Source organism: Microtus pennsylvanicus, chromosome 4, assembly GCF_037038515.1.
Source record: "Microtus pennsylvanicus isolate mMicPen1 chromosome 4, mMicPen1.hap1, whole genome shotgun sequence".
Taxonomy (NCBI): domain Eukaryota; kingdom Metazoa; phylum Chordata; class Mammalia; order Rodentia; family Cricetidae; genus Microtus; species Microtus pennsylvanicus.
Window position 1 is genome coordinate 91,689,606 of NC_134582.1, and position 20,455 is coordinate 91,710,060.

The 20,455-nt window shown below is 40.3% G+C and overlaps 1 protein-coding gene across 1 annotated transcript in view; it reads left to right on the forward strand.

Annotated features, from left to right (window-relative positions):
- Positions 1-20,455, forward strand: part of LOC142849038 (uncharacterized) — a 292,085-nt gene that overhangs the window by 48,776 nt on the left and 222,854 nt on the right. The window contains exon 13 of the mRNA XM_075971155.1: positions 1,947-2,113. Within this exon, the coding sequence (XP_075827270.1) occupies positions 1,947-2,113 (167 nt within the window). The remainder of the gene's footprint in view (positions 1-1,946; positions 2,114-20,455) is intronic.

The following is a 20,455-nucleotide window of genomic DNA, read 5'->3' on the forward strand; positions in this document are numbered from 1 at the left end:
CCATCACAGGTTGCATTTATAATGACATCTTATACAGTGCTGAAATCTATAGATTTGACAAGCTTGATGTCAAACATGGGCTCATATTCTCATTTCCTTGTTTTTTTCCTCTTGATTTTATCTAAGTTATTAGATGCACATGGGTTGCAATCGTTCTTTATTTCAAGGTTTTCTTTCCTACTAACTCTTAGATGGTCTACGGATCTGTCATAGTATTTGACTCACAGATGATGTTCAGTGTCTATTTACTGACATGAAGCAAATCTTTCTGAAAATAAAGATTAATGAAAGCTCAAAGCTCACATACACTCTTTTCTCTTAGCACCCCCACCGCATGTCAGAGAATTGCTAAGTACTTAACAAGCCAAACAACCCACAAGAAGGCATCCTTTGCTGAGTGTCTCCTCCACTCCTAACAGGGAGCTTCTTTACCATGTTCACCCACACAGTGGTCCTCCTTCATGGCCTAGGGCATTGGGTTGCTGAATTTAATGTAAGAAACTGTTCACAGATGTGCAGAACTACTAAGAGGCAGTGTTGGGATTTGATGCAGACTTTGCTGTTACCAAGCCTGTGCCATGCTGCGTGTCTTCGGAAGATGAAGCTTCTGTTGTAATCTCAGTGGGGTACTAAGTACACTGGCATGGAATTTCTCATCTCTGCACTGGATACAGCTCACTGTTAACTTCCAAACAAGATTCTTTTATGGGCTATATATAAGCTTTATGTGTTCTGTTACTGTCCCACTAAGAGTTATAAAGCATCAGGCAATACTGGTCTGAAGGCATGCTTGCTTCCCTAACATGCAATCTACAAAGTAGACTGTCTCCCTCTGCCTTGAATGTGGTCTGTGCTGGCTTGTGGCAAAAAAAGAAAATTTGTAGGTCACCTGATACTTGACCATGGCATCTGGTGTGTACAAGGAGAAGGCACTGCTAACGTTGTGGGTCTTTTTAGGTCATTCTTTCAAACATTTCAGATGCCCAGGAAAAAATTAGTATCTCCAGCTCATTGTCATAGTATACACTAGATTATTTTTCCAACACTGGTCTGCAAAAAATCTTGGGTGTAGACAGAAATGGTAGGGTCTAAAGTAGAGTGGAGAATGAAAAACCCAGGAGGTCTTCTAGAATAAGTCACCCCTCAATTAATTCATTTTTCTTAACCTTAGCATGAAATTTGTGCTGACAAATGGTACATCCTTCTGGTAAGTGTGTGTGTGTGTGTGTGTGTGAGGGTATAGGGCAGTGTACTCAATTGCAGATGCAATATATATATATATATATATATAATTTATACTGAAAAATTTGGAGATATTTCTTTTTCTAAGATGTGAAGATGGAAGAGTATTTTCTGTTTACAGCATGGATCAAGCCAGCTGGATAGGGTGTTTTTATGGAGGATTCTGTTTCCAGATGGTCCAGAGCTAAAGTGTGGATACTGTTTACATAAGTGCTGCTGTTTTTGTGCAAAAAAGGCTGGCCAAAGAAAGTGCATCTGTTTATACAAAGCCAGGGGCTGTCTCAGGAACCTGGTTTGGGGTGGGGTGGGGATCCAAGGTCTTTCCTACCTGCAGACACATCTCAAACTATATCAGCACCACAGCCAGTACAGAGGAAGATGTTTAACCCACGTACTACCTTAACACATGGGCAAGAGCAACACTAATGTTTCAGGCTATGCTTGCTAAGTGGCAAGAAGGTAAATGGTGCCTCACCACTTTCACGCATCACAGGAGGAACAAAGGAGGCTTTAATGCTTAATGTTTAAACTGTGAGACTTCTAGTTTCCCAGTATAGTATGTAAAAATATATAAGTTATTGAATTATGAATAATCAAGCCATCTTATTACACAACAGAAAGAAATGAAGTCATAATTTTCTATAATTAATCAATGTTAAAAAAATGAAGGCAAGAGAGATTCTATGTAATCTTGTGATCAACAGGTGGAAGGATGAAGGAGGAGACAATGGATCGGGACCCATTCAGCTACTCCAGTAAGAGCCCAGATACCCACAATGAGGCTGAGGAAGCAACCTCCGCATACACCGAAGAGCCTGAGAGGCAAACTCAGAGAGGCATCCTTCTGCTTGCAGACCCTCCGTCAAGGCAGGTTAGTAGACAAAACTTTTCCAAACCTCTAATAATCTGCTGTTAAAACGACAAGCTGAAATGTCAGTGTCTACTCTCTTGCTCCTCAGTATCCCTTAGAATATTTGGTTTGATGTGTGACTTTCTGAGGCTTTGCTTGTGCCTTTCCACACATGTCTTACCAGGCAGGAGTTATAACCCTCACCAATGCTGCTCTGATCTTGGTAAAATTCAGTGATACTTCATCTGGTTTGATTTTATGTTGCAGTGGCTACTATGAAAAACTTGGAAGTACCTATAACAGAATCTCAGCTAGAATAAACTTATTTGTGTGATGAGGGGTGTGGACACCCCTTTGTTCTGTCCCGCCTGGCTAGCTTACACCTGAAATAATCACACAGAAATTATATTAATTAAATTACTGCTTGGCCCATAAGCTCTAGCCTCTTATTGGCTAACTCTCATATCTTGATTCAACCCATTTCTAATAATCTGTATGTCACCACGAGGTGGGGGCTTACCGGAAAAGATTCAGCATATCTGACCTGGTGGCTGGCTCCATGGTGGCAATCTCTGACCGTGCTTTCTTCCTCCCAGAATTCAGTTCTGTGTACCCAGCCTACCTATGTTCTGCCCTATCAGTTCAAGCAGTTTCTTTATTCAACCAATGAAAGCAACACACAAGCAGAAGAACCTCCTACACCATTTTTGAATGTAATGAAGAGACCACTTGGATTTGTTTGCACAGCAGATCACTAGAACTCAAATGTTCTAGTGTCCATAAAGTCACCATGTAGGGATTTAAAGACATCCTAAATGCTATGACTTCAGAGTCACCTGCTCTGATTTTCATGTCTATCCTTTCTATATATGAGTAAAGTTACACCACAGTGGGCTTTGGTCCATAAAGGAGACGAGAAATGTTTCTTCTATTTGGTCTCCTGATCAATCTCCAATAAAAACACAAGAGTGCCAAAGGTGTCCCTTCAGAGTGTATGCATATGTATGATGATTCAAAAATGTCATCAGGCGAGACAGATTTTTCTCAATGATATTTGTACAGTAATTGTTCATGATCTGAAATATAATTGACTTCAGAAGTCAGAGGTGTAACTTAGTTGGAGTGGGCAGGGGGCATTCTCTAATCAAGAGTGTGATGATTCCATAATGGTGTCTAATTTATTCCTTTGTGCCACTTAGAGCTGAACATGCTGGGTCCATTAAGGGTCTGTCTATTTTGAGCTTTCTTAGGTCAGTGACCTGAATTAACAAGTACATCCAGAGCCTCCTAAGAGTCCAGTAGTGGGCTAAATTGTGTCCTCTAAAAGTATTTCCAAATCCTGCCTTCCAGTGCTGGCATAGGGGGTCTAACTCAGAGCAGATATCCAGGGCTTGGGGTGGGTCCTAAACACAGTGACTCTTGTCCTTTAAAGGGAAAGAGAAAAGATTTGAGACATAGACACAAGTACAGGGAAAAGTGCATGTTTATCAGCAAAGGAAGGCTTAGGATGGAACTATTTGCCAGAGGTTAAGAGACCTGAGGCTTTGTTCTTACAGTTGGAGATGTGATCACACTCAACTTCCTGATCCTGTTGTCATGCCTTCCATTTTATGACATGCCTCTTCACCATAATGGATTCTTATCCTTATGGAACTGTAAGCAAAAATGAAGTCTTTATTTTATAAAGTCACATTTGGTCATGATGTCTTTAGAACAATAAAAAGATAACAAAAGCAAGGGTCCAGAAAAATATGATCAAATGGCTTTTTACAAGAGTGCCACAGAAACAAAAAAATTCTTTCCAGAAATTGTGTAGATAAACAAATTATTAGCTTATCTTATATCACATACAATAGTTATTTTGATATAGATTAATAAGATGAAGCAAGGCATGAAACCATGGGAGTCCAAAAGAGTACACACACACACACACACACACACACACACACACACACACACACTTGACATTGAGTTAGACAATGATTTAATGGATGCTCTTAACTGAATATTGTATCCCCTAAATTTTTATGTTGAAGCATATAAAACTACAGTGTAAATGTGTGTTTTTGTGTACTTGGAGGTGATTAAATCATGAGATCAAGAGATTCACATTCTTATAATAGAGAGACTCAAAAAAATCTATTACCACTTGTTGGCCATGTGAGGATTTTTATCATGGAATAAAGTTACAGAACACAATCATCCATACAACAGGGTGTTACCAGGCATCAAACATATGGGGCCTTGATCTAGGACTGACCAGTCCCAAGAAGCATGGGAAGGGGAAGTAAATTTCTGTCATCATAACTTACCCAGCCTACAATATTTTGCTACAGCATCCTCAACAGACTCTGTTGGTTGGTATTTATCAATGACACAGATCTAGACATACGTGGGGAGAAGAATTTCAGTTGAGAAATGCCTCTGAAATTTTCTCTTGGAGTCTCAAGAAGGAACCTATCCTTACAATCCCTTGATTTTAGTCCTTTGAATGAAAAAAAAAACAGAGTCAATAATTTTTTGTCATTTAAAACTCTGTGTTTGTGATAATCTCCGAGTGCATATGTATGCCTATGTTGTTAAGTGTATGCACTTATTAGCTTGGAGACTTGACTCCTATTATTTATATCTTTGTTCAATTACTCTCTACATTTATGTTTTGAGACAATTCTGATCCTGAACCTGAAGCTAATCACTTCGGCTAATGATGATCTTAATGATGATGAAGCCAATGAATTTCAAGGGGTCTGCCTATTACAGGCATGCACAGCCATTGAGTCTAGAGATTTGAACACAGGTCCTTGAGCTTGTGTGACAGGCATTTTACCGACAGAGCTAAGATAAACTTTAAAGATAGCAACAAGGTAGCCCATATTCTAAGCTGACAGATGCCACGAAGGAAGCTTTGCCTCTTCAATGATGTATTGACAGTGATGCATGTATTTATGAGCCAGGATCTAAAGCAGCAGTTCTCAGCCTGTGGGTTGTGATCCCTTTGGGGGTTGAAGGACCTTTTCACAGGGTCACCTAGACCATCTGTATATCAGATATCTATATTACAATCCATAACAGTAGCAAAATTACAATTATGAAGTAGAAACAAAAATTAATTTTATGATTGGGGGTCGCCACAACATGAGGAACTGTATAATGGGATTGTAGCATTAGGAGGGTTGAGAACCATTGATAAAGAGATATCAAAAAGGAACATAAATGCCGGGCGGTGGTGGCACACGCGTTTAATCTCAGCAATCGGGAGGCAGAAGCAGGCGGATCTCTGTGAGTTCGAGGCCAGTCTGGTCTACAAGAGCTAGTTCTAGGACAGGAACCAACAGCTACAGAGAAACCCTGTCTCGAAAATTCAAAAAAAAAAAGGAACATAAAAAAATGCCATTGTGTTTGTGTCCTTTCTTTCACATTTTTTCAGATGGACATTTTGTTATATCAAAAGTTCAACATTTTATTTTTAATTTTGTAGTATGTAGTACCAGTGCAGGTAAGGTTCTCAAGATTACCTTCTTGAGATATCTTTTTTTAAAAAAAATATTTATTTATTTATTTATTACAGGTTTCTGTCTCTTCCCCTCCACTGCTTCCCGTATCCCTCCCCCTCCCCCAATCAACTCCCCCTCTCTCCTCGGCCTGAAGAGCAGACCGGGTTCCCTGCCCTGTGGGAAGTCCACGGACCTCCCACCTCCTTCCAGGTCTAGTAAGGTGAACATCCAAACTGCCTAGGCTCCCACAAAGCCAGTACGTGCAGTAGGATCAAAACCCATTACCATTGTTCTTGAGTTCTCAGTAGTCGTCATTGTCCACTATGTTCAGCGAGTCCGGTTTTATCCCATGCTTTTTCAGACCCAGGCCAGCTGGCCTTGGTGAGTTCCCGAAAGAACATCCCCATTGTCTCAGTGTGTGGGTGCACCCCTCGCAGTCCTGAGTTCCTTGATCGTGCTCTCTCTCCTTCTGCTCCTGATTTGGACCTTGGGGTTGTAGTCTGGTGCTCCAATGTGGGACTCTGTCTCTGTCTCCTTTCATCGCCTGATGAAGGTTAATATCCAGGAGGATGACTATATGTTTGTCTTTGGGCTCACCTTCTTATTTAGCTTCTCTAGGATCACGAATTATAGGCTCAATGTACTTTATTTATGGCTAGAAACCAAATATGAGTGAGTACATCCCATGTTCCTCTTTTTGGGTCTGGCTTACCTCACTCAGGATAGTGTTTTCTATTTCCATCCATTTGCATGCAAAATTCAAGAAGTCATTGAGATATCTTTAAAATATCATTTATATCCATAAACTCTGAGAGGTACACTCAGGATCAGAGTACCCACTTGCCAGCTTATTGCAAGGCTCTTATACAAAGTGGCAGCAAATGGGGAGGCTAACAGGAACAGAACCCAAGCCTGCATACTTTCCACCTGCCACAGTAGAAAGGCATACATACATTCACAAGAACTGGAATGTGTCATAGACGTGACTCTTGCCTGAACCCTCTACCAATGAAACTTTTGATCCTCTCCTAATCTATGTGCCTTAAACTCTGGGAAAGAGTTAGGTGTGTTGGCACAGACTGAAATCCCAGCACCTGGAAAGTAGAGGGAGGAGATTCACAGGCCATATAGTGTGTCTGAGGATAACTCTCGGCCACGTGAGACTCCCATTTCAAAAAGAAGAAAACTAACATGAAAGTTGGTCTAAGGTTATTGACTAAATAACCAGGAAGGAAATAATGTTATAAAGTCACCACCAGGGTCATGTTGGTAAAGATGCCAACTTGGCATCAGAACTCTTGTGGAAGCATACCCAGGCCACTTATAGGGTGTTGGTTTGTAGGTGAGTCACTTAACTTTGCTGGCCTCAGTAACTTCATCTGGAACTTGAAGACTTGACTGTTTGGTGTATGAAAGCTGTCACTTCTAAAGAATCTCACAGAGCAGGTTGTGATTAAATGTCAGAAGACACTACAAAGAGAAGATCCTGGGGCCAGGTCTGAGGCCTATATTGTTCTCAGGTTCGTTGTATCAGGAGTTCCCTGGACTCAGAAGGAGGTATAATACAAAGGAATAAGTCTGAGTTGATTATTTGGTTTTGATGTTTATTTGGTCTTGGGTCTCTGGGATGACATAGGGCTAAATAGTCAGCACACCTTGCATTTGGGTGGGAAGGAACGTTAGATGTCCAAGTGTCTGGAAATAAAACCTCCCCTTTCTTGAGAGTCATTAGGCACCTTTGGTGAAGGCAGGAAGTAGCCTTACCTTTTTATTTTAATGGTGAACATATAATTATAACAGACAAGCATTTGATGGAGCTCTGGAGTGAAGGACTCCCAGCTGAGGTGAGGACTGTGGGTCAGATTCCTTCTCTTGTATCTTTATCTGTAACTGCTGATTCATATGATGACCGGTGCGATTCACCCTCATCTTCCATTACAGGGAGTTGTGGTGGGAGACATAGGGCAGCTATACAAAGAGATGGAATTCTTTACTAAGAGGTTGCCAGGGATATGGGGCTAGGTATTATCTGATACAGAGATTCCTATTTAAAGCTCATTAGAGCTAGAGATCCTGACCATTGATGAGCATCAAGAAGAGAGAAAAGCAAGGTGGAAGTTCCATTACATATTTAGAAAGTACCTAGTCAAGCACTGTTCTGTAGCAGAATGTGGAGGAAAAGAGTTTGCATTGTGTGATATGGTGTGTGTGTGTGTGTGTGTGTGTGTGTGTGTGTGTGAGAGAGAGAGAGAGAGAGAGAGAGAGAGAGAGAGAGAGAGAGAGAGAGAGAGAGAGAGAGCGAGCTTGGAAAGCTTTCTGGGGCAGCATGTGCCTAAGAACTACCAGGTGAAGAGCCAAACTTGCCAGCTAAGGGCAGAGTTTTGACAAATTTAGTTGCAGGGTCATCCATGGCAGCAGTACCATGTGGCTTTTCAAATAAATGTTGAACGAGAAGGAAAATAATTTTATTTTACATTTTGGCTACCAGGAGAAAGTAGTTTCTGGGACAGTCTTAGTATTTATTGTACACTGGATGCCTGCTGTTGGCAGGCTACACAGAACAAGGTTTTCCTCTGAACTGCCGCTGTGAGCCACTGAGACATTTGACTAATGAGATTAGGAAGCCATGCTTTAGAGGTGTGCGCATGTGTATGTGGGAGTTATGGCATTTTTAGAGATTTGTCTTGATTTGAAAAGTAAGAGAAAGCTACAGTAATGAAAATAGCCTGGCATTGGCAATAAAAATAGGCAGGTTGACCAGTGGAATTGAATCAATGACCTGGCTATTAATCCACACACCTATGAACACCCGATTTTTGACAAAGAAGCTAAAATTATACAATGGAAAAAAGAAAGTGTTTTCAACAAATGGTGCTGGTATAACTAGATGTTAACATGTAGAAGAATCAAAATAGATCCATATCTATCCCCATACACAAAACTCAAGTCCAAATGGATTAAAGACCTCAATACAAATCTGACCACACTGAACCTGATAGACAAGAAAGTGGAAAGTAGTCTTCAATGCATGGGCCCAGGAAACCACTTCCTAAATATAACACTAGTAGCACAGACACTGAGAGCAACTATAAATAAATGGGACCTTCTGAAACTGAGAAGCTTCTGTAATGCAAAGGACACAGTCAGTAAGACAAAAAGGCAGCCTACTGAATAGGAAAAGATCTTCACCAACCCCACATTATACAGAGGGCTGATCTCCAAAATATGTAAAGAACTCAAGAAATTAGACAACAAAATTCTAAATAATGTTGTTAGAAAATGTGATACAAACTAAACAGAATTCTAAACTGAAGAATCTAAAATGGCTGAAAGAAACTTAAGGTAATGTTTAATATCCTTAGCTATCAGGAAAATGCAAATTGAAGCAACTCTGAGATACCATCTTAAACCAGTTAGAATGGCTAAGATTAAAGAAAAAAACCAATGACAGCTTATGCTGGAGAGGATGTAGAGTAATGGGAACACTCCTCCATTGCTATTGGGAACGTAAACTTGTACAAACACTCTGGAAATCAATATGGCAGTTCCTCATAAAATTGGGAATCACCCTACCTCAGGACCCAGCAATACCATTCTTGGGCATATACCCAAAAGATACTCAATTATACTATGAGGACATTTGTTCAACTATGTTCATAGCAGCATTATTTGTAATAGCCAGAATCTGGAAACAACATAGATGTCCCTCAGCCGAAGAATGGATAAAGATAATGTAGCACCTTTACACATTGAAGTACTACTCCACAGTAAAAAGCAATGACATCTTAAAATTTGCTTACAAGTGGATGGAACTCATAAAAATCATCCTGAGTGAGGTAACCTAGACCCAGAAAGATGAACATGGTATATACTTACTCATAATTGGATACTAGCTATAAAGCAAAAGATATTGAGCCTGATCCGAGAGAATCTAAATAACAAGGTGAACCCTAAGAAGAACATACATAGATTCACCTGGAAAGGGAAAATAGACAAGATCTCCTGACAACATTGGTAGCATAGGGGTGGGGGAAGAAGGGAGGGTGGAAGGGAAAGGGGAGAGGAGAAGGAGAGGAGGGAGGAAAACTTGAGAGAATGGAACAGTCAAGATGGAGAAAGAACAGATATGAGAGCAAGGAAAGAGATATTTTGATTGAGGGAGCCATTATGGGACTAGCAAGAAACTGGGCCCTAGATAAATTCCCAGGAATCCACAAGGATGAACCCAACTAAGACCCTAAGCAATAGAAGAGAGGGTGCCTGAACTGGCCTTGCCCTGTGGTCAGATTGATGAATATCTTAAATTTCACCATAGAACCTTCATCTAGAAACTGATGGAAACAGAGGTAGAGAGCCACCATGGAGCACTGGGCTGAGCTCCCAAAGTCCAGTTGAAGAGTGGGAGTGAGGAAAAGAGCAAAGAGGTCAAGACCATGACAGTGACACCCGCTGAAAGAGTTTACCTGAGCTAATGAGTAAACTGGACAGGGAAGGACACAGCATAGGATCAAACTAGACCCTCAGAATGTGGGTGACAGTTGTATGGCTGGGGCAGACTGTGGGGTCACTGGCAGTGGCACCAGGATTTATCCTTATTGCTTGTACTGGCTTTTTGGGAACTTATTCTCTTTGGATGGATACCTTGCTCAGCCTAGATATAGTGGGGAGTGCTTTGGACCTTCCCCAAAGTCATGTGCCTTATCCTCTCTGAGGAGTGGATGGGGGGGTGAGATGGAGGAGGTAGGTGGGGGAATGGGAGGAGGAGAAGGAGTGGGAACTGGGATTGGTATGTAAAATTAAAAAAGATAGTTTGTTTTCTTTTAAAGAAAAAGGCAGCAGGAGGACTTTTTAGTTAGAGATCCTACCTTTATCCCGAATACTTTTCTGAGACAAAGCCAGCATTGAAAGGGTATTTTGCTTGTTTCTTTTCTTTTGAAAGACCAGCACATTGTGTTTTATGGATGCTTACTCCATTTTAAATGTATGAAGTTTGTCACGCTCAACATGGTTTCTAAGATATGGTTATAAACTCATTGCCTCTCACAGATGAGCTAATGGTTCTACCTCCTCTGTTCATTCTACCACTGCTTTAGAAAGTGGCTTTCAAGTGTGTATCAGCAGTGGTTTGATGAACCTCACACTGCAGCTATGAGTTAGATATGACATAAACGAAAATATCTCTTTCAAGACCATAGACCAAGACCAAGACCAAGGAAAACAAACTTAAGACATGCTTAGGAAAGCTCAAAGATCCAGTGATATTCCTAGCAGCTAGGCTGGGACAAATGATCAATAAAGAATATAATTTTTAAAGCTTCTAAAAATCATATTATCTTGGAAAAATCATAGTTGCATGCATTTGTGGAGAAGAATGGGATGTTTTCCCACATATATATGTACGTGTACATGGATAGCCACACACATAAACACACACATAAATACATATATGTGTGTGTATGTTTGTATGTATGTGTATATATTTTATATGTATAATTAAGTCAAATTAATTTTTCTCCTGCTTACCAATATTTATGGTGATGCATTCAGAGTTTATTAAGATAGGCAATGCACTATTATTAATTACAACTGCTTTGTTGCACAATATATTAAATGCTTATATTTATTCTGTTTTTGAAACTCTCCACACCTTACCAAGCTCTGCTAACTATTGTTCAACTCTCTGCATCTGAGAGTTTGATTTTACCATCTCCTGCATGCAAGTGATATCGTGCTGTGTTTGCCTTTCTGTGCCTGGCTCATTTCACTTAGTATAGCCTTCTTTATGTTGTCGCCAGTGGGTTTTCTCATTGTAAGGCTGAATAACGTTTATGCAATTGTGTATCCTGTGTGGCACACTCTCTTTGTCCATTTGACCACAGATGGGCATGTTGGCTATTTGCGTATCTTGGTTAGCAGGAACGGTGCTGTAATGAGTAGGAGAGTCCAGATATCCCTATGGTACATTGACCTCTGTCATTTCAGTATGGACACAGAAGTAGGATTCTGGGTCACATGGAAGCTCCATTTTCAGTTCTCTCTTTCTTGAGGCGGTGCCGAGCCAGTTTTCCCAGTTACTTCAGTACGTTCTCGTCATTGGGACATCTGCACCCTCTCCAGCATTTGTTGTCTTTCATTTAAATGGAAGCCTTCAGAAGAGAGACAGCTCGCTCATCCTGGTTTTAATGTACGTTTCTCGTGTGATTTCGGGATGTTGAGTGTTTCTTGCATATACGAACCAAGGCTCAAGCCTTCTTTAGAGAAGCGTTTTTTGAGATTCCCTTGCAAACAGGATCCCTTGCTTCCTCAATGTTAAGGTAGTCAAGATTTTTGAAAATTTTGAATATTAACCCTTTATCAAATGTTTGTCTACAAGTAGTTTCTCTGATTCTGCAGGTTGTCTCTTCCTTTCCTTGTTTCTTTTTTATGCATAAGTTTTTTTTTTTAATTTGGGTATAATCTTGATTATTCTTTTTGCCTTTGTTGGTTATGTGTTCAAAGTCATATGGAGAAAACTCCTTGGTGATTGAGAATTTTTCCTTATGATGCCTTTTCCTGGAATTTTTAGTTTTATGTCTTTTGTTAAGTCTTGATTCATTCTGAGTTGATTTTCAGATAGGCTATCTGAAAATAGGAAAGGATTGAGTTTTATGCTTCTGTATATGGTTATCACATTTCCCAAAACCCTCGACTGAGGAGAATATCCTTTTCTTCTAGTGTTGCCTGGTACCTTTGTTACATAATGGCCTTGTATGCAGGGTTACTTCTTGGATTCCAATCTCATTCTCTTGGCCGATGTATTTGGTTTGAAGCCAGTCAGTTGCTGTAAGGATCACAACCCTTTATTATAGGCCTTGACATCAGGAATCATGGTGTCTCTAGTGCTCAAAGTTGTTTCGGCCATTGAAAATTTTCTAACATACATACGAACATAAGAATTTTCTGTTTCTATGAGAAATGGCTTGGAATATTTGGCAGTTCTTAGAGCTTTTGCTTGCTTTTGTAGGTTTTTGTGCACTAGAATGTGTATTCATCAGATAGAAACACTTTCCACTGCTCTTTATTTCTTTGTTTTGTTTAGTTGCTCTCATTATGCTTGCTATTCCTAAGGAACGGGAGCTTTTACCTTGTCCCTAACGTTAGCCAGGTGATTGTCATATGTGACCTTTATGGTACTAAAATGTTGAGAGCTTTTATTGTGAAGAGTGTTGGATTTTTAAAGGATTATATTTTGGATGTCTATTTGGATGTACATTTAGATGGTTATAAAATTGTATCTGCTATTTTACAAAATGTGTACTCTTTATTAATTTGCCAATGATGAAGCATCCTTGAAGCACGGGAATCAATCCTTCCTGACCATAGTAAAAGATTATTTTCATGTGTTTTTCAATTAAATTTGCTGATAAATATTGAAGAAATTTGCATCTATATTTATCAGAAATTTAAATTTTTTCCTTTGGCTTTGGTACCAGCGATAGCCTCCTAAAATGAAATTGGAATTATTCCCTTTATTTCAGCATTTTTGAAGGGGTTTGAGTAGTAGGTAAAGTTCCATACTAGTATGAGCAATATTCCCAACATTTCCTGTGGGACAACATGAATGAGGCCCTTTGTGAAGGACTCTGGAATGGTGGAGAAGCTTAAGGTCTATCTTTAACCATTTTTCCCTACTGTAGAAATCAGGAATCTCGGGGAATTCTCTGCCAACCTAGGGAAGGGCAGTATCAAGAGAACTTCTCTCCGGATGTTCAATCATATATTGTCTCAGACTGTGGTTGTGTGGGTGTCTCAATCTTGCTAGCGATTCCAGGCATATTCAGTTTGTTGCTTTTGCCTATGGATCACGGCTAGCTGGCTTTGTGTGGGGTGATGGTGGAGGACTTTCATCCCTCCATCATGCTCGTGAGTACTTTATTTATTAAAGAAAAACAATCTACCAAACTTAAATATCCAAACTTACTTACCCTCCATGCATTCTCCCGCCGCAAGGAAAAAATAGATACCACATTAAAACAAAACGAAATAAATACATTAAATAGATATCACATTAAAACAAAAACACAATAAATCTCATATTCCCTCTGTCCAAAGCCTGGCTCACCATGTCTATCATTGTCTGCTGGAAGTTCAGTTTCAGGTGATTCATTTCTGAGATCTTGTCTCAGTTTCTCTGTCATTTGTTTTCCTTGAAATTAGAATTTCAGTCTGTTTATGTGAGTGTGTCTAGTTTTCCCCAATACCAACCTAGAGTTCAGTCGCTTGGATATGTATTGAATAAAAGCTTCACACATACAATACTGCAAAATCCAATACGCTGTCAAGATTATGAGTGAGTCCAGTTAGAATTGTCTTTGTCAAGTTTAAGTAAAGTCTATCGCTCTTTCCTTTGTCATTACAGTCTTTGTTGGAGCTGCTTTTCTTAAGCATCAACTTGGGCCATTATGACACAAATCTTACAGCTTAGGGAGCCTTATATCCTGTTTGGAAGGCTGGAAGTCCACGATCTAGGTGCCAGCATGAGCTGTTTCTGTGAGGGTCTCCTTCACACTGTGTTTCTCACGATGGCGAGAGCGACAGCCCACTGGTTCCTCATCCCATAAAGTCATTCATTATACCCAAAGCACCCACCCTCATGGCTTCATCTAAGTCAAATAATCTGGCAAAGGTTCCATCTTCAACAGATGAATTATGCGAGCACCCAGGTCAGTCTCTACCATTCTTTGTTCAAAACACTAGATTTTCATACAACTTTTCTACATAGATCTTTGCTCATGAAAAATTCATTTGCCTTGAGCACTGCAAAGTGTACTGATTTCACAGGTGTTTTAGCTCAAGTGCTTCTTGTGGCTGAGTGCTGCGTTTATTTCAGGCTAAGGCTTTGGACAGGACCTAGGCCTGGGGCTGAGGAGCTGCTGATAGGGTGGGGGCCCAATAAGACCCCCGAGACGTGGTCCTTTTTGTTATCAGAGGCCCAAAGTGCTTCTCAGGCTTCCTGGGAGAGCATTTTGACAAGCACTTTTGAGAAGGAACAAAGTAAAATAAAACTCCTTATTTTGTTGCTAAATATTTATAAACTCCTCTCTCGGCATCTGAAGCCTTATTCGTATCATGCTGGTTCTGTACCATTGATCAATTTGGGAAACGTGAGATCTTTCCCAACACATCTTGAACAGGAACCTTTGTGGTGATTTAGATGGTGCATGTTGAGTGGCTAATGTATCAGACAGTCGCCAGTGGAGTAACAGAACGGAGTTTGAGATGGAATCAAGAAGAAATGCATCTTCATGCCTGAAAAGTTCCAGTAACATTGATGACTTGTTTTTCAGTTTCTCTAAATAAAAATTCAGATTCCCTTCAGTTCCAGAGCACAGTGAGATGAGATTTCCATGTATGCGTGTATGAAAGAGAGGGCAGTAAAACTGCTTACGAATTATTAAACAAAAAAGGAGGTTTCATAAACATTATCGCAATGTCCAGGTTTTGACTGTGACCAGTTCACCAAATGTGCTGCCATGGGAATTCTATTTATATTATATGACTTCAAGGAAAGTTCCCAGCACACCCGACCCTTTAGACACAGGACATGGAGGATGTATACAGAGGAGCCTCCACCAGGCACTCTTGCTATAGAAAGTCTTGCTTTCAGAATGTCTATATAACATTAATTAATATTAACCAGAATTATTTCTGAATACAGAGAGAAACAGCTTTCTTAACGTCTACCCCCTGGTTTGTTGTGGTTTTTGCTTTTCCTCTTGAGTAAGTTATTGCAGAGTGCGGTGCTCATTAGCGGCCCAATAAAAATGTACCGTTAGTAAATAAAAATAACTCTTTGTAGTCCCATCATGGTTTTGATCGGGAGAGCTCAGAGCTTTTCATGGCTCATTAATTTTTGAAATACCTCAGCGAAATATAAAGGTGTCAAGAATTACCACTCTCATTTCGTGAGCAGAGAAACTGAGGTATGTTCAAGAAGCTACGCCAAGGTCACTCAGGGTTTGGCAGAATCGGGGTTATGACACATTAACCAGATAATTAGAGCAAAGATAAGCTGTGCTCGGCAGAAAGCAATAGCTTCTGAGATGCTGGTGAGGGGTATCAGCGGCTTCACTTGGAAATAGACCATCTTCATTGAGCTCTTATTTTGAATTATTTGTTCTTTTTTATGTTGGAGAATTGTCTTTATCTCCCCATGAAGACTGTTTAAAACCTCAGAAAAGGGGGTTGGGTAGGGGGGTGATTCAGTCTGTAAAGTACTTGCCCTACTATGAGAAACTGAGTATGGATTCCTAGCATGCACACACACACACGCACACACAGTCACATGGATACACATACACGCACACACACTCACATGCACACACAATTCACACATGCACATGCACACACACATGCACACACACATGCGCATGCACACACACACAAAGCTGGGTCCAGCAGCGTGCATGTATAACCTCAGTTTTGGGGATGCAGAGACAGGCAGATCTCTGGGGCTTGTGGGTCAGGCAGCCTAGCTTCATCAGTGAGCACCATGGTTAGAAAAGATCTTGCCTCAAAAAAGGCAGACGAGAGCAATGGAGGAAGACACTTGAAATGGACCCAGGGCCTCTACCTGCATGTCCACATGCACATATCCCAACACAAATACATAATACACATATAAATATATCACACCTCACACGCATACACCAAAATTGCAAAAAAAGAGATTATTTGATATTGGGCCATTTTCTTGAGAGTTTCTGTTTATAATTTTTTCTATATGAAGAAATAGTGTACATTTTTTCCAGAAAATTCAAATTAGTTACTAACAGAAAAGGGACACACACACATATATACACATATCTATATCTATATACTGTTTAATCATCTAGCTGTAAGCACCTCATCATCCACTGACCTTGAAGAATATCACGAGACAGACATCCTGTACCCCACTCAGTTTTCATATAATGGAGGTTAAGAACACAAACTCTTACATTTTTTTCCCCCAAAGCCAACTTATTTCCAATTAAGTGATATTCAGGAGACAATAAATCATGGATTGTTGCTTCAAAGTAGCTAGACACAGGACACGAATATTCTCCACACAAAGAAACGCCTGTCCAGGGTGATGGAAATGCTCTGGCCCCCAAGGTCACCGTGATGCAGTGCACAACTGCAGATTCAGAGCAGCACCCTTCACCAACAACTGCTTGTTACATCAGCCCCAGCCTGCGGAGAAGACAGCAGATCACATCTGTCTGCTAAATGAGTCTCTAAGGAAGTGACTCATGAATTATTAACATGAAGTTTTTCCTTCACATAATTACTCCACATGACTTTTCTGTATTATGGGCACTTAAAATTTCAAAGGCTTTTGCCTTGGGGCTGCTGTGCAGGGCCATGATCTATAAGAATAGGGATTACCTAGTTTGTGTAAACACATGCAAGAGCACACACACACACAAACCACACACACACCTATATCATACATACATATGCCACACATGTATACCATACTCACACTCACGACACACACACACCACATGAATATATCACACAGAGAGATACCCCCCACACTTACACCACATATACTTCACATACCTACAAGGCGTACAAACAAGAACACTAGTGTTTTATGTCTGTGTCTCCACTCCCCACTTTATGTAGAACAGTTTGATTTGTGACAGACCTTCAAGACGGATCGCTTTGTTATTTGGTTGGGTGTTTAACTCCCTCATAATGTCTGTTTTGTGTTCTGGAACAGCATGCTTCTCATATCATTATCTCTGAGGCTCCTCAGATGACATCCAACACTGCTGCTCTTTTCAAATATGGCCTATCCCCCTCTCTTGGGGTATCTCCTGAGGTGCTAATTAAAGTGTATACTCCCGAGTACAAATACAGACTTAACATCTCACAATCTCTGTGATGGGAGACTTCAACTGTATAATTCAACCCAAACCCTCGAGGAAATTCATGTACACATTAAACTTAAGACTTTTTCCTGTCTCATAATCATAGCTTACACTCTCGCAGTACTTACTGAGCACTAGACATTAAATACTTGGTGCATAAGAACTCCTTTAGCGTTCACAGAAAGCTTTGACGTGTTGTAGTATAAAAAAGGTTATGCTCATGCAAAACTTTCACCATGGGCATACCACTATCAGCCATTTTCTAATCCTGAAGCAACTAGCTGGATTCCTAATTTATTCCTAATTGCAAACCTCAGAAGCAATTAAGACACTGTTCAAGAGGAGAATGGATATGCTGTGGTATATGCAAACAATGGAACATTATTTAGCACTGAAAAGAAATGAGGTTTTGCCAAGCTGCCTGATGCCATGAAAACCTATGAATACTTCTTACTAAGAGAAAAATAAAACCAATTAGGAAACAGTTCCATCCTTGTGGTTCCAACGGCATACCACTCCAGAGAAAGCATATCTGTGGAATAGCAGAAAGATCAATGGCTGTCAATGTTTGAGGTCGGGGAGAGATGAATAAGGAGAACACAGAGGGCTGTTAAAGGTTATTAAAGTATTGTCATCTATGTTTGTTCAAACCTGCAGATTATACAGCACCGTAAGCAAACATTGGCTAAGCTGTGGCCTTGGGGTGATGGTTATATGTCAGTGGGAGTCATCACTTCTTACTAATATTAACGCTGCTTCCAGGTGTTGACAGTGGAGGAGGCTGGTTGTATGGCTCTTGGGACAGGACCAGTGTGAAGTATGTGGAAATGCCCTTTATGGGCCTTTACTTTCTGCTCAGTTTTACTGACAATCTGTAATTGCAACAAAAATGTTCTCTATCAAAGCCATATGCAGTGACTAATCTCGCCATCTGGGAGGCCAAGAAGGGGGAGTCAAAAATTCAAGAACATCCTTGGCTACATAGGTAGTACTCGGCCAGCCTGGGCTACTTAAGACCCCATCTGAAACCAAATCCCCCTCCTAAAGAGAAAAAATTCAAAACAGTAACTTTGCTTAAAAAAATCAGTGACAATTTTTGAAGAGTAATAATGATTTTTGAATATGTGAAGAGAAGGTCTTTTTAATAGATAGATACTTATAGGTCCCACCAGCAGCTCCTAAATAAACATAGTGAGGTTTACATTAATTACAAATGATCATCCAATAGTTCAGGCTTATTACTAACTAGCTCTTGCATTTTAAATTTATTTGCTTTTTATCCTTATTTATGCTGTGTTACATGGCTATACCTTTATTAGCATGGCACCTTCATCTCATGCTCCCTCTGTGTCTGGCTGGATTCTCCTCTGACTCTGCCCTTCTTCCCATCATTCTCCTAGTCCAACTCTCCTGCCTAACCTGATTCTGCTCAACTTTTGGCTAGTCAGCTTCATTATTAAACCAATCACAGTGCCATATATTCATACAATATGAAGAAATATTCCACAGCAGATACTGATATAATTAGTAGTGAGATATCAAATATCTGTGAATTAAATTTTTAAGCCTTGCACTTATATGTATATATATGTAAATTATAACCTATATATATGAATGTTTATATATGAACATTTCTATAGTAATAGATGGCCATTAGTAAATCTGCACAATAGCTATATAGTAATTTCATTTGCAATTTTTTCTATATTATCACGCATTCATTTTTGTTGGTGGTGTTTCTGAGCTGGTGAGGTTTCTGCCATTTGGTCTCGTCTTGCTTCAGGCTCCCTGGTGATGACTCCAAGCCTGCCCCATTGTGGTCTGTCAGCTTAGACTACCCACATCAGTGCTTTTCACACTGAAGAATAACCTGGGTGTGAACTGGTGTATCCCAGAGTCAGAGAGGAAAGTAGGCCTGGGCACCCACATTTTTAAAGAAGCTCCAACATGCATCAAGAGCTGAAAAATCACTCCTGTAATTGCTCCAGCCCTAGCTTCTAGAAGGTCCAGGAGAAGGCTCAGTGTGTAAAGGAGCTTGCCTCTGAACCTAATGACCTGAGTTTGATTTCCAGAACCCACAAAGAAGAGGAGAACCCATCCCTTCAAATTGTCTTCTGTCCTCCATACACATACTGTGGCAAGTGTATTCCTCCTATTCCTATAGAGATGACATAATGAATAAATTTTGTTGCCTGTAGATGCAGATGCATAACTACTAGTCATTTTCTGAACATAGAGAAAGTGGTCCACTGTGCCCAAGGCCACTGACTCATAGACACTTCGTATTAGTGTTAATCCCACCAGCCAAGAACAAGACCGCCACCAAAATTGTTGAGCCAAATTTGAAGCAAGATTTAATTAATTACTGTCCAGGATGATGGACCCTGGCCAGGTCTATTCCAGTGTTCTCAGGAAATGTTGACAGGTCACATTTTTCAGGGGTTTAAAAAAGCAACCCCGTAAGACTACCTTTTCCCATCAGATTCAATCAGGGGCAAGCATATAACCTGACATACTTCCTGCCTACATACCTCCTGCCTATATCCAATCAGGACAAGCATACATCCTGACGTATTTCCTGCACACATGTGATCAAGAGCATCTAGTGCAGTTGACTCAAACTTGTTTAGGTGTGTGGTAAAAACATGTGGTTTGTTCTGTCTCATAAACAGCCATAGCATTCAGGAACTAGCTGCCCTTAGCAAAAGGGCTTATAGGTCTCTTAGGGCCAGTAATTAAAACTTAAAACATAACTTTGGCTCTCATAGGAGCTGGGCTGTATGTATACTTGCTAACTAGCTAGACCAGAGTTCAAGTCTACTAAATTTGAGTTTCAATACATTGAGTAAGAAGCCTGTGTCAAGCATCGAGTCAGGTCTTTTTGAGTTTCTTCTCGCTTTTATACATGCGCAGAAGGTAGGCATGATGATGCCTATTTCAGAAGAAGGCATTGAAGCTGAGAGGTTCTT